This window comes from Pan paniscus, chromosome 4 (assembly GCF_029289425.2).
Source record: "Pan paniscus chromosome 4, NHGRI_mPanPan1-v2.0_pri, whole genome shotgun sequence".
Classification (NCBI taxonomy): Eukaryota; Metazoa; Chordata; class Mammalia; order Primates; family Hominidae; genus Pan; species Pan paniscus.
This window is the reverse complement of record NC_073253.2, coordinates 175,650,940-175,664,426: the sequence shown is the minus strand read 5'-3', so window position 1 is coordinate 175,664,426 and position 13,487 is coordinate 175,650,940. Positions and strand designations below refer to the sequence as shown.

General features: G+C 59.8%; 1 protein-coding gene across 5 annotated transcripts in view; it reads left to right on the top strand.

Annotated features, from left to right (window-relative positions):
* The window catches only part of FLT4 (fms related receptor tyrosine kinase 4), a 49,143-nt gene that overhangs the window by 9,692 nt on the left and 25,964 nt on the right, over window positions 1-13,487 (top strand). For 2 of the 5 annotated variants that reach the window (XM_055112924.1, XM_055112925.2), the window contains exons 2-8: window positions 9,222-9,318; window positions 10,190-10,434; window positions 10,652-10,764; window positions 10,884-11,046; window positions 11,154-11,293; window positions 11,562-11,730; window positions 11,990-12,107. In XM_055112924.1, the coding sequence (XP_054968899.1) occupies window positions 9,222-9,318; window positions 10,190-10,434; window positions 10,652-10,764; window positions 10,884-11,046; window positions 11,154-11,293; window positions 11,562-11,730; window positions 11,990-12,107 (1,045 nt within the window). Of the gene's footprint in view, window positions 1-8,472; window positions 9,319-10,189; window positions 10,435-10,651; window positions 10,765-10,883; window positions 11,047-11,153; window positions 11,294-11,561; window positions 11,731-11,989; window positions 12,108-13,487 lie in introns of those variants that run through there. The other 3 variants (XM_034961239.3, XM_034961240.3, XM_034961237.3) reach the window with 2 other exon arrangements.

The window sequence follows — 13,487 nt, the reverse complement described above, 5'->3', positions numbered from 1 at the left end:
GCCCCAACCACGCTGCTGCAGGCTTGGGAGTCAGGGCTTTGCGGGGCCTCAGGGAAGGAAGAAGCCAGTTCCCGGGCCAGGAACAGGAAGGCAGGGGGAGCGCAGCAGAGGCCAGGATGACAGTGCTTCCTGCTGCGGGAAGGGAAGGACAGCAGAGACAGACAACAGCCAGGCAGGAAGGATGCGCCTTCTTCAGGGCTGCAGGTGGGGGCTGGGCAGTCACAGAGCCTCTGGACGTGGCAGGCTGCAGGCCTGAATATGCCCAGGGAGCCCATCCTATAAAATAGGAAGCATCTTTTCCAGTGGAACAACAGGGTCTGACAAGAGTCTCTGAGGTTTCAGAGGTCTGTTGAGCCATCCATCCATCTACTCTCCATCCATCCAACCATCTAACCATCCACCCATCCGTGCTTCACCCATGTGCCCACGCTTCCACCATCCATTCATACTTCCATCCAGCCATTCATTCATCCTTCCATCTGCCCATCCACCCATCCTTCTGTTCATCTACCCATCCACGCATCCTTCCATCTGTTGATCCATCTTTTTATCCACTCATCCATCCATCCATCCATCCATCCACCCACCCATCCATCCATCCATCCACCCATCCCTTCATCTACCTGTCCATCCATCCATTCATCTGTCTGTCCATCCATCCACCCATCCATCCTTCTACTCACCCATCCATCCACCCATCCATCCTTCTACTCACCCATCCATCCACCCACCCATCCACTCCTCCACCCACCCATCCATCCATCCATCCATCCATTCATCCATCCATCCATCCATCCATCCATCCATCCATTCATCTACCTGTCCATCCATCCATTCATCTGTCTGTCATCCATCCACCCATCCATCCTTCTACTCACCCATCCATCCACCCATCCATCCTTCTACTCACCCATCCATCCACCCATCCATCCTTCTACTCACCCATCCATCCACCCACCCATCCACTCCTCCACCCACCCATCCATCCATCCATCCATTCATCCATCCATCCATCCATCCATCCACCTATCCACCTACCTACCCATCCATCCATCTACCCTTGCACCCATCTACCCACCCACCCACCCACCCACCCATCCATCCATACTTCTTCCATCCCTCCATTTTTTTCATTCAACGAGTGTTCACTGAGACTTTACTCTGTGCCAGGTGCTGTGGGAAGCATGGGGTGGGGTAAAAAAGAGCTGTCTTGGTCCTTACCTCATTGAAACTTACTGCCTATTGGAGGACATGGACAGATATAACTTAAACAAACAAACACATAAATAAATAATTCCAAGTTGGGACAGGAAAGATGCCGTAAGCAGCCAGGAGGCTAGGATGGAGCCATTTTGTAGGGGTGAGGAGGCCGTGTCTAAGCTGAGTCCTTAGCGTGAGAAGTCAGCCTGGGGGCACAGAACAATCTGGAGGCAACGGTGGCTGGAGGACGTGAATGTGAAGGTGATGAACCACGAGGGTGTGGAGAGAGGGACAGGGACCAGGAGTTTGGATTTTCTTGGGAGTGCAGGGGAATCCAGTGCACCGGCGAGATTGAAGCACAAGTGTGATCAGGCCTGTGCTTTTTAAAGTGTCACTCACTGCAGGGAGCGGGGCCCAGAGGCAGGCCTGGAGGACGACAAGAGCGGGCCCCAGAAGCCACTTTGGGGTGCGTGCAGCTGTGCTGGCCCCAGTGAGAGAGCAGGGGCGGGCCCTAAGGTGCGTCCAGCCTGACAGGCTTCAGTGGTCTGGCCAACGGATGGGCTGGGAGAGGATCTGGGGAGAGGGAGCTATCGAGGGAGGAGCCTTTGGTGGGGCTGGAGGGGGTGCACGTCTGCAGTTTAGCATCGGAAACGTAGACTGCGGGTTGTCTGTGGGGTGTCCCAATTCCAGTGGGCAGCTGGATGCTTCAAACTAAAGTTGCAAACAGTAGTCCTGGCTGGAGCTAGAGACCTGGGAGGTGTCTGGACTCCAGAGAGATGGCGGTGGCCAGCACTGTGTGTTGGGCAGACGGGAGCTGGGGAGAGGTAGGTCACAGATGCTGCCCAGGGGAGAGCATGCGCAGCTCCCTGTCCTGTGTGCCCACTAGGTCTGCAGCCTGGAGGTCATAAGAGCCCCACCCAGTGGCTCTGTGAAGTGAAGGAGCTGCACTCCATTGGTGGATGAGGGGAGACCAGCAGAGGGGACAGTGAACAGCTGTGGCCATGAAGGGGGATAGGAAAAGGGGCAGTGGCTGGAAGAGAGTGTGGAACCAAGTAATTATTTTGTTTTGTTTTTAAGATGGGAGATGGGCCAGGCATGGTGGCCCGCACCTGTAATCCCAGCACTTTGGGAGGCCGAGGCAGGTGGATCACCTGAGGTCAGGAGTTTGAGACTAGCCTGACCAACATGGAGAAGCCCCGTCTACTAAAAATACAAAATTAGCTGGGCGTGATGGTGCATGCCTGTAATCCCAGCTACCCAGGAGGTTGAGGCAGGAGAATCACTTGAACCCGGAAGGTAGATGTTGCAGTGAGCCGAGATCATGTTATTGCACTGCAGCCTGGGCGACGAGCTAAACTCCATCTCAAAACAAACAAACAAAAACGATGGGAGATGATTGCATAGAAAAGACTGGTGATCAGAAGAGAAATCTGTGGTGGGTGGACCCTGGGCACGATGGAGGGCCTGGTTTGCAGGCAGGAGGCATGTCAGAGGATTTCTCAGGCCCTCGCTGGCAGTGTGGGTTTTGGGATGTAGGAAGATGGGGTGTTTTTCTTTTTTCTTTTCTTTTCTTTTTTTTTTTTCTGAGACGGAGTCTCGCTCTGTCCCAGGCTGGAGTGTAGTGGCGCGATCTCAGCTCACTGCAACCTCTGCCTCCCAGGTTCAAGTGATTCTCCTGCCTCAGCCTCCCAAGTAGCTGGGACTACAGGCACCCACCACCGTGCCCGGCTAACTTTTGTATTTTTAGTAGAGATGGGATTCACCATGTTGGCCAGGATGGTCCGCCCGCCTCAGCCTCCCAAAGTGCTGGGATTACAGGCATGAGCCACTGTGCCCAGCCAGTGGGGTGTTTCTATCTCATGATTTTGCCCTGTCGATGCTGAGAGTGAGAGGGGAGGAGCACCCTGAACTGTGTGCACCCAGGAAAATGGGGGGGAGGAGCTCCTGTGGGGGCCTTGTGCTGCCAGTGTTGTGCTATTTGGAATGCATGCTGTCTCAGGGTTGGGATGCAGGACAAGAGGGGAGGGAGCATGCAGAGAGGCGGCTGTGGACCCCACGCACCAGGACGGGGCAGCACTGGGAGGGCACCGAGGGGTGGGGAGGAAGCAGTGGGGGCTTTGATGAGGCTGAAGGATGTGGATCAAGAACAGGGGAAGCAGGGAGAGAGACATAGAAGGCAGGTGTTCCGGGATGGCGCGGTCTCTGGTGATGACCAGGTCCAGGATGCGCCCACAGAACTGAGTGATTCAGGAGAAGACGGGAGGGCCGTGCAGGGGGGATCTCAGAGGCCAGGGTGCTGGTGAGTCAGCCCTGTGGATGGTGAAGTCATGGAGAAGGGCAGGAGCTGGGGTGGGGGGGGATGGTGAGCCAGGAGCTACGGTCAGCAGAGAATGAGGGGAAGTGACGGGGGGGTGCAGCTGATGACAGCTTTAATGGGGAAGAGGGCGGCGCTGCCAAAGAGCAGGACCCTCAGAGGGACTGCTGTAGGGAGGGCAGGTGGCTGCGAGGAGTTCAGGCATGTGGGGTGGAGGGCAGTAACCGCCCAGGGGCAGTGCCATGGCCAGAAAGCCAGGCTTCACATAAGGCAGGAAGGGACATTCGGAGTGGACAGTGAGGTCTACAGCAAAGTTTGCCGATCACACAGGGCACAGTGGAAGGTTGGTAAAGGCAGAGGGGTCACTGGAATAAGTTATGGTATGTCATGAAAAAGGAGACATGTCATGAAAAAGCTTGCGTGGATGGGCAAAAGGGTTGGCAAGCACGATGGATGGTCCTGCTCAGCAGTGATGCAGGTGCTTCCATTGGTGGCACGGTGCCTCCAGGAGGAAGCTCCTACAGACTCCTCTCCCCATCCACCCTTCACCCATCCACTTACCTTTCACCTGTCCACCCACTCTTCCACCCATCCATCCATTCATCCTTCCACCCACCCATCCATCTGTCCACCAGTTTACCCACCCATCCACCCCTACTTCCATCCGTCCATCCATCCATCCACCCACCCACCCACCCATCCACCCATACTTCCATCCATCCACCCACCCACCCATCCACCCATACTTCCATCCATGCATCCATCCACCCACCCACCCACCCATCCACCCATCCACCCATACTTCCATCCATGCATCGATCCACCTACCCACCCACCCATCCACCCATCCACCCATACTTCCATCCATCCATGCATCCACCCACCCACCCATCCACCCATACTTCCATCCATGCATCCATCCACCCACCCATCCACCCATCCACCCATACTTCCATCCATGCATCCATCCACCTACCCACCCACCCATCCACCCATCCACCCATACTTCCATCCATCCATGCATCCACCCAACCACCCACCCACCCATCCACCCATCCACCCATACTTCCATCCATCCATGCATCCACCCACCCACCCATCCACCCATCCACCCATACTTCCATCCATGCATCCATCCACCTACCCACCCACCCATACTTCCATCCATCCATGCATCCACCCAACCACCCACCCACCCACCCACCCATCCACCCATCCACCCATACTTCCATCCATCCATGCATCCACCCACCCACCCATCCACCCATCCACCCATACTTCCATCCATGCATCCATCCACCCAACCACCCACCCATCCACCCATACTTCCATCCATCCATGCATCCACCCAACCACCCACCCACCCATCCACCCATACTTCCATCCATCCATGCATCCACCCAACCATCCACCCACCCATCCACCCATCCACCCATACTTCCATCCATCCATGCATCCACCCACCCACCCACCCATCCACCCATCCACCCATACTTCCATCCATGCATCCATCCACCCACCCACCCACCCATCCACCCATACTTCCATCCATCCATGCATCCACCCAACCACCCACCCACCCATCCACCCATCCACCCATACTTCCATCCATCCATGCATCCACCCAACCACCCACCCACCCATCCACCCATCCACCCATACTTCCATCCATCCATGCATCCACCCACCCACCCATCCACCCATCCACCCATACTTCCATCCATGCATCCATCCACCCACCCACCCACCCATCCACCCATCCACCCATACTTCCATCCATCCATGCATCCACCCAACCATCCACCCACCCATCCACCCATCCACCCATACTTCCATCCATCCATGCATCCACCCACCCACCCATCCACCCATCCACCCATACTTCCATCCATGCATCCATCCACCCACCCACCCACCCATCCACCCATACTTCCATCCATGCATCCATCCACCTACCCACCCACCCATCCACCCATACTTCCATCCATCCATGCATCCACCCAACCACCCACCCACCCATCCACCCATCCACCCATACTTCCATCCATCCATGCATCCACCCAACCACCCACCCACCCACCCAGCCATCCACCCATACTTCCATCCATCCATGCATCCACCCACCCACCCATCCACCCATCCACCCATACTTCCATCCATGCATCCATCCACCCACCCACCCACCCATCCACCCATACTTCCATCCATGCATCCATCCACCTACCCACCCACCCATTCACCCATACTTCCATCCATCCATGCATCCACCCAACCATCCACCCACCCATCCACCCATCCACCCATACTTCCATCCATCCATGCATCCACCCACCCACCCATCCACCCACCCATCCACCCATACTTCCATCCATGCATCCATCCACCCACCCACCCACCCATCCACCCATACTTCCATCCATGCATCCATCCACCCACCCACCCACCCATCCACCCATCCACCCATACTTCCATCCATCCATGCATCCACCCAACCACCCATCCACCCATACTTCCATCCATGCATCCATCCACCCACCCACCCACCCATCCTTCCATCCATCCATGCATCCATCCTGTCACCCACCCACCTACCCACCCACCCACCCATCTGTCTGTCCACGCATCCGTCCATTTATTCATCTAGTGATTCATCATTCATCCATCCCGTTTCCATCCATCATCCATCCAACCATTCTTTTTTTTTTTTTTTTTGAGACGGAGTCTCGCTCTGTGGCCCAGGCTGGAGTGCAGTGGTGCGATCTCCGCTCACTGCAAGCTCCGCCTCCCGGCTTCACGCCATTCTCCCGCCTCAGCCTCCCAAGTTAGCTGGGCGCCCGCCACCACACCCAGCTAATTTTTTGTATTTTTAGTAGAGACGGGGTTTCACCGTGTTAGCCAGGATGGTCTCGATCTCCTGACCTTGTGACCCACCCACCTCAGCCTCCCAAAGTGCTGGGATGAGAGGCGTGAGCCACCACGCCCGGCCCATCCAACCTTTCTTATATCCACCCGTTGAATCTCCTTTGCACATCTCTGTCTTGGGCTTAGGAAGATGAATAAAATTGAGCCTCTGTTCAGATGTGATCATAAAACCACAGTTCAGTCTGGTTGTGTTCTAGCAGGAGCTCGAGGAGGAGGAGGCTGATGCTGCCTGAGTGATGAGGGCGTCTGAACTAGACCCTAAAGAGGGAGGCCCTCGGGAGGGAAAGAAGGAAGGAGGGATGTCCCAGGAAAAAGGACAAGTGTTCAAGACAGGAAAACAACAGGCACTTTGGGAGGATGGGAGGAGGAGGTCCATGCCTCCTAGGAGAGGAAGCTGGAGAGAGGCAGTGGCTGGAGGGCAGAGGCCCAGCCCGCCTTGCTTTATCTTGGGAACAGAGGGGAGCCATCCGAGGAAGCTGGGCTGACAGCTGCCGCACGGTGGAGCTGGAAGGTGTCTGCTGGATGTGCACTCCTGAGAAGGGGGCCACCAGCTCAACACTCCAGACCTCAGTGGGGGTGGCGGGGTGTTCTCTCTCCTGCAGTCATGGGGCTGGGCAGGTGGATACTGGCCTCGAGCCTGGTCTCCTGACCTCCCGCTAGGTCCACTGGGAAGGTAGAGTCTATTCATCCGGACAGGTCTAGCCCCATGCTCATCATCCCTCCTCTGTAGCTCTGAGGACAGACCACCACCCACTCCGGTGCCCACATACATGCCCAGCTGTCTTCCTGGCGTGGACTTACTTTCCACTACCTGGAAAAAAAATCCCCCTCCTTCAAAGCCCAGCTCAGAGGATTCCTTCTTAGCCCCTCACCACCTGAGGGGAGCCACCTCACTGCAGGGATCCCCCAGCCCCTGGCCCAGACTCCTCTCATGGCAGCCCCAGGCGTGCAAGCTACGGGCTGCCAGTGCCCAGGCCCCGCTGCAGTGCATGTGAAGGCTTGGCACCCCCCAAGGGGAAGGGGCTGCAGAGCCCACAACCCCCTTCCACCTTGGGGCCCCAGGGGAGGGCTGGCAAAGCAAAGACTCGGTGGTCGTCACAGCAGCGGACAGGCGAGGCGCTGCCTTCTAAGGGTGGCTGGAGGGCCTCAGTGTCCCAGTCTATACAGTGGGTCTGGATGTGTGGTTTAAGGCCCTTCCTGCTCTGGACCCATAGTGAAGTGGTGCCTGGAAGGGTTTGGCCAGGAGAGAGGGATAGAAGAAGGGAGAGGCCAGAGATCATTGACCGGTGACCACGTTGCCCGTGTGAGGCCGAAGCGAGATCTTGGTGTGCAGCAGGTGCCGTCCTGGTGCTGCGTCCCAGGGTGGCTTGGGGTCAAGGATTCCCTGGGCTCCACCCCACCCCCGTTAGCTTCAGGGCGGGACCCTGGGGCCTCGGGGAGCTAGACTACTGCTGCCTCAAACCCCAACGGAGCTGTTGGATGGGAGGGGCCTGGGGGCAGAAGAGGGGGCTGTGCCCCCAGGAGGACAGGGACCTGGGGGAAGGACAGGACGCAGCCCTGGGCCTCTGGCCATGCAGCCCTCCCTTCCTGTTGTCTCAGGATGGCCCCGGCAGGATGCATCTGCCAGAGTTCCAGACCCAGACCTCCCCTGGGGCCTGCTCCCACCCACACCGGGATCCCACCACATACACACTCATGTGTGAACACACGCCAGCATGTCCGAGATACACAAACATGCATGCATGCTTGCACATACACAGGAAGCCACACACACCACTCAGACATAGGCACACACAGACTCACACACCCAGGCCTACAGTTACAGATGCACATGGCGGCACACGTGTGCGCACACACACACACACCACCCCACGGGGAGGAGGGTGTGGGGGCAGCAGGGCTGAGTCCTACAGGAGAGAAGGCCCAGCCCGGCCAGCCTACAGTCTCTGGCTGATGGTGGGTTTCAGCCAGATGAGGCGGGTTTATTTGTATGTCTGAGGAAGAGCCCTGTGAGAAGGCCTGGGGGTGTCTAGGGAGGCCTGGGCAGGGAGAGCCCGGAGGAGGCTGGGGCAGCCAGCAGGGTCTGTGAGGGTGCGAGAAGCTGAGGAGCGAAAGGACACCTGTGAGGTGACACCACGTGGCCTGGGAGGGGGCAAGGCCCCTGGCAGAGAGCAGGCAAGAGGGGGCGAGGCCCCTGGCAGAGAGCAGGCAAGAGGGGGCGAGGCCCCTGGCAGAGAGCAGGCAGGAGGGGGCGAGGCCCCTGGCAGAGAGCAGGCAGGAGGGGGCGAGGCCCCTGGCAGAGAGCAGGCAGGAGGGCCAAGGCCTGCGTGGTGCGGGGAGGACCTGGGATGTGCGGGGCCCTCTGGGAAGCAGCGGGTGTAGGGCTGCAGTTCAGGAGGGAGGGCCTCAGGCAGCAGCACCGCAGGGGCCGTGATGTGGAGGTGACACACTCCAGCGCCCCTCCCCCGCTCCTTCATGCCAGCCGCTCAGCTCACCGGGGTCAGAGGTCGGGGTTCGGTCCAGGGGCGGTGTGTAGCTGAGGATGGGGGCTGTGGGGCAAGGCAGGGTGCACCTGTGGGAGAGGTTCGTGGCTGTCTTGGGGCCTGGGAGCTGGTGCTGCTCACGGCGCACGTGGTGAGGCCAGGCCACGCGGTGCTGGCTGAGAACCTGAGCTGCTCCGGCCCTGCAGGGGTCTGCGCTTGCGATGCAGAATGCTCAGCCATGCCCCATCAACGTCGTGCCAAGTCACAGCCCAGCACCACGCTGACCCTGTCTCCCACCCCAGGCCTGGCGAGTGGCTACTCCATGACCCCCCCGACCTTGAACATCACGGAGGAGTCACACGTCATCGACACCGGTGACAGCCTGTCCATCTCCTGCAGGTACTGGGTCCCTCTCCCACTGGCAGGCCAGAGAGGCTGCACAAGCCCAAGGCAGGAGGTGGTGGCTGTGGGCCCAGATGGCAGCCCCCTCCCAGGGCAGAGTCAGGGCAGAGTGGCCTCGGGGCCGTGTGGTCTCCCAGGCTGTGGGTGACTTCGGTCCTCCCCAGCCTCAACCACACACCCCCATCAGCATTTCTTTTTTTTTTTTTTGAGACGGAGTCTCACTGTGTCGCCCAGGCGGGAGTGCAGTGGTGTGATCTCGGCTCACTGCAAGCTCCGCCTCCCGGGTTCACACCATTCTCCTGCCTCAGCCTCCCAAGTAGCTGGGACTACAGGTGCCCACCACCACGCCCAGCTAATTTTTTGTATTTGTAGTAGAGACGGGGTTTCACCGTGTTAAGCAGGATGGTCTTGATCTCCTGACCTCGTAACCCACCCGCCTCAGCCTCCCAAAGTGCTGGGATTACAGGCGTGAGCCACTGTGCCCGGCCCACCCCATCAGCATGTCATATGGGGCCTCATCACCCTGCACCCCACTCCTGATACCTCACACTGACCCCAGGCCACCTCCCAGGTCATCTGCATCCACTCCCAGCCACTGTGGGAGCACCCACTGGGGCCCCAGAGATGGTACCTCCCCACCTTCCCAGCTGTGATCCAAGGCCTGTGGACAAGCACAGGAGCCCGGTAGAGGCCCGGGGGTCGGGGAGTGCCCTGCCCTGGGCACGGTCTGTAGTGTGCGCCCAAACCCTGGGCAGTTCCATGCTCTGGGTAAGATAAACCTGGTGAGGCTCAGCCTGAGGGAGGCTTCTCAGGGACAGTCCCCATGGGCTGCCCTGGGGCCCACCTGACCACTCCTGTCCTCTGCCAGGGGACAGCACCCCCTCGAGTGGGCCTGGCCAGGAGCTCAGGAGGCGCCAGCCACGGGAGACAAGGACAGCGAGGACACGGGGGTGGTACGAGACTGCGAGGGCACAGACGCCAGGCCCTACTGCAAGGTGTTGCTGCTGCGTGAGGTGCACGCCAACGACACAGGCAGCTACGTCTGCTACTACAAGTACATCAAGGCACGCATCGAGGGCACCACGGCCGCCAGCTCCTACGTGTTCGTGAGAGGTGAGACTTGGAGGCGGGCCAGGCTGGGGCAGGGTCCCGGGCAGCTGGGGCCCACACCGCCCCCAGCCTGTGGACCCTGGGCTGGCAGGAGGAGAGAACGGGGCCCTACCTGCTCCAGCGGGTGGCTGGTTCAGGACCAGCACCACCCAGCCCCGTGGAGCCCTCCCCCAGCCTGGCCGCCACGTCCCTTCCCCAACACCTTGCTCCCTCTCCATAGACTTTGAGCAGCCATTCATCAACAAGCCTGACACGCTCTTGGTCAACAGGAAGGACGCCATGTGGGTGCCCTGTCTGGTGTCCATCCCCGGCCTCAATGTCACGCTGCGCTCGGTACGGCCCCACCCCAACCCCAGCATCCGACCCTCCCATCCCACCCCTGGAAAAGGCGGCCACCTGTCTGGCCAGGAGCAAGGGGCAGCTGGGCAATGATGGTGGCCTTGTCCCTCCAGCAAAGCTCGGTGCTGTGGCCAGATGGGCAGGAGGTGGTGTGGGACGACCGGCGGGGCATGCTCGTGTCCACGCCACTGCTGCGTGATGCTCTGTACCTGCAGTGCGAGACCACCTGGGGGGACCAGGACTTCCTTTCCAACCCCTTCCTGGTGCACATCACAGGTAACAGGGCTGTGCCCCGTTCACAGTAACGGGGCTGTCACTGCCTCACTGGCCTCAGTGGGTGTCGTCCTGTGAGGGCATGGGAGTCACTGTGTGCGTGTCAACAGGCAACGAGCTCTATGACATCCAGCTGTTGCCCAGGAAGTCGCTGGAGCTGCTGGTAGGGGAGAAGCTGGTCCTGAACTGCACCGTGTGGGCTGAGTTCAACTCAGGTGTCACCTTTGACTGGGACTACCCAGGGAAGCAGGTGAGGTCAGCAGCGCTGCCAGGCTGTCCTGTCCCCAGGAGTCCCTGTGACTGTACAGCACACACTGGGCCTCCGTATGGAGGATGTGTGGACCCAGGCCTGCCCCAGGGGCCCCAGTCTGAGTGGCAAGTGTTCCACCCAAAGAAAACTCAGGGCCTGGGTCCAGGGCTTCCGGAGCCGCCGCTGGCTGGGCTGGGAGGTGTGCCTTCGGTGGGGTAGCTGTGCAGGAGCCCGCCTGCTGACGCGGGGCTTCCCTGGGTACGGGCAGGCAGAGCGGGGTAAGTGGGTGCCTGAGCGACGCTCCCAGCAGACCCACACAGAACTCTCCAGCATCCTGACCATCCACAACGTCAGCCAGCACGACCTGGGCTCGTATGTGTGCGAGGCCAACAACGGCATCCAGCGATTTCGGGAGAGCACCGAGGTCATTGTGCATGGTATGGCCTGGGAAACAAGGGTCCTTGTGCCCTGTGGGCCTGGGCCCAGAGCTCACGGTGCCCTTGAGCACTCAGGAGTCCAGCCAGAGGGAAGGGAGGGCCATGAGCAGAGGAGCTGCCCAGCTCCTGCACCGGGCGGCATGGCCAGCCCCAGTCTGCGGATGTCTGGCTGCCGGGGCTGCAGGGGCCGTGGGGGGAGTCCCTGGTCAGTCCACGACGGGTCAGTCCTGGATTTACAGTGACTTCTCCTGTCTGGCAGAAAATCCCTTCATCAGTGTCGAGTGGCTCAAAGGACCCATTCTGGAGGCCACGGCAGGAGACGAGCTGGTGAAGCTGCCCGTGAAGCTGGCGGCGTACCCCCCGCCCGAGTTCCAGTGGTAACAGCCCTGGCTCCCCCCCGACCCCGCCGCTACCCTTCCAAGTCCAGGGGCAAAACAGACCATAGGGGAAGACGGGCAGCGTCCTCCCCGTCAGGACCCGCACACGGAGACCAGGCACTGGGGAGGCCTCTCTCAGGAGACCCCCCAAGGAACCCGCCCATAATGCGATATTTCAGATGGAAGGTCTGTCTGTTCCTGCCACACTGTGAAAGGTTTCAGTACCAGCCTTCTGTTACATGTGGGTGTGGTGGGCACAGTGAGGGGCTTTTCCTAACTGCCTCCTGACCGCTGGGCCCCTCTCTGCCCTGCAGAATCTCCAGGGCCTGCCCTGCAGCAATGGCTTAGCGTTCCCTATGCCTCCTTTTGCGAGGCTGCCTCTCCCAGGACCCTTCTGTCCAGAAATTTGGAGATGCCACAGGGAATTGACAGATTGCCTGGGCTGGGCCTGTGCTGCACGGCAGCAAGCGAGAGAGCTTCCAGGAGGCCGACAGGCTGCTGGAGTCCCCGCAGATCCCCGATCTGCAAGCGTGTGCCGAGGCCTCAGGGGTGGCCCTGTCTCCGCTGGCTACTCCCTGCAGGCTCTGGGGGGGCATGGCACCCCTCACAAACACATCCTCAGGCCGTCTGAGTCATCCACGTGGCTCACCCACAGTCAGTCACACTTTGAGTCCCCATTGCATAGACGAGGAAGCAGAGGCTAGGAAAGGGTATTCCTAACTGATCGCCAATTCCCCAGGAGGGGTCTCTGCACTGAGCTAGCCCAAGAGCCTCCTCCTCTTCAGCCTGGGCACCTCCCTCCTGGCAGGGCAACTTTTCCTGGAGCTGGGCAAGCAGAGGCCCAGGGTTTCCTCCGCCAGGGCCCCTTGCACTGGCTGGGGGCTCGTCTCTCCTGGGATGGAAGGCCCAGGGTGTCCTGGCCCTGAGCCCAGTGTGACCCTCCCACTGAGGACACAGACTTCGGTGTCCATCCAAGGCACCTGGTCAGTGCCAAGGCCCTTGGGGCAGAGTCCTGAGGGCACTGGCAGATCCTGGAGCCTCACTCACAGGTACAGCTCCTGGAGACCCCTGGGCCCTGTCCCCTGCCCTCCAAGGCCACCATTACTGAGCCTGCTCTGGGCAGGTGGCAGCTCTGTTGCGTCCAGGGTCTACCCAATCCTCAGGCAGCTGCCTCTCAGAACAGCTTTCCACTGGCTCACTCCTGCCACATCTGGCTCTCTTCCTATGGCAGCCACCCACCCTTCCTGTGGTGCCCACCCTTCCTATGGCACCAGCACATGACGATGGCGAGCACTGACTGGGTGGACAGTCTAGCAAACACACAGATGGGCTGGTCCTTGGCTTCCGAAGCACCTGCAGTGTGTCCAGCACGCTGCTGTC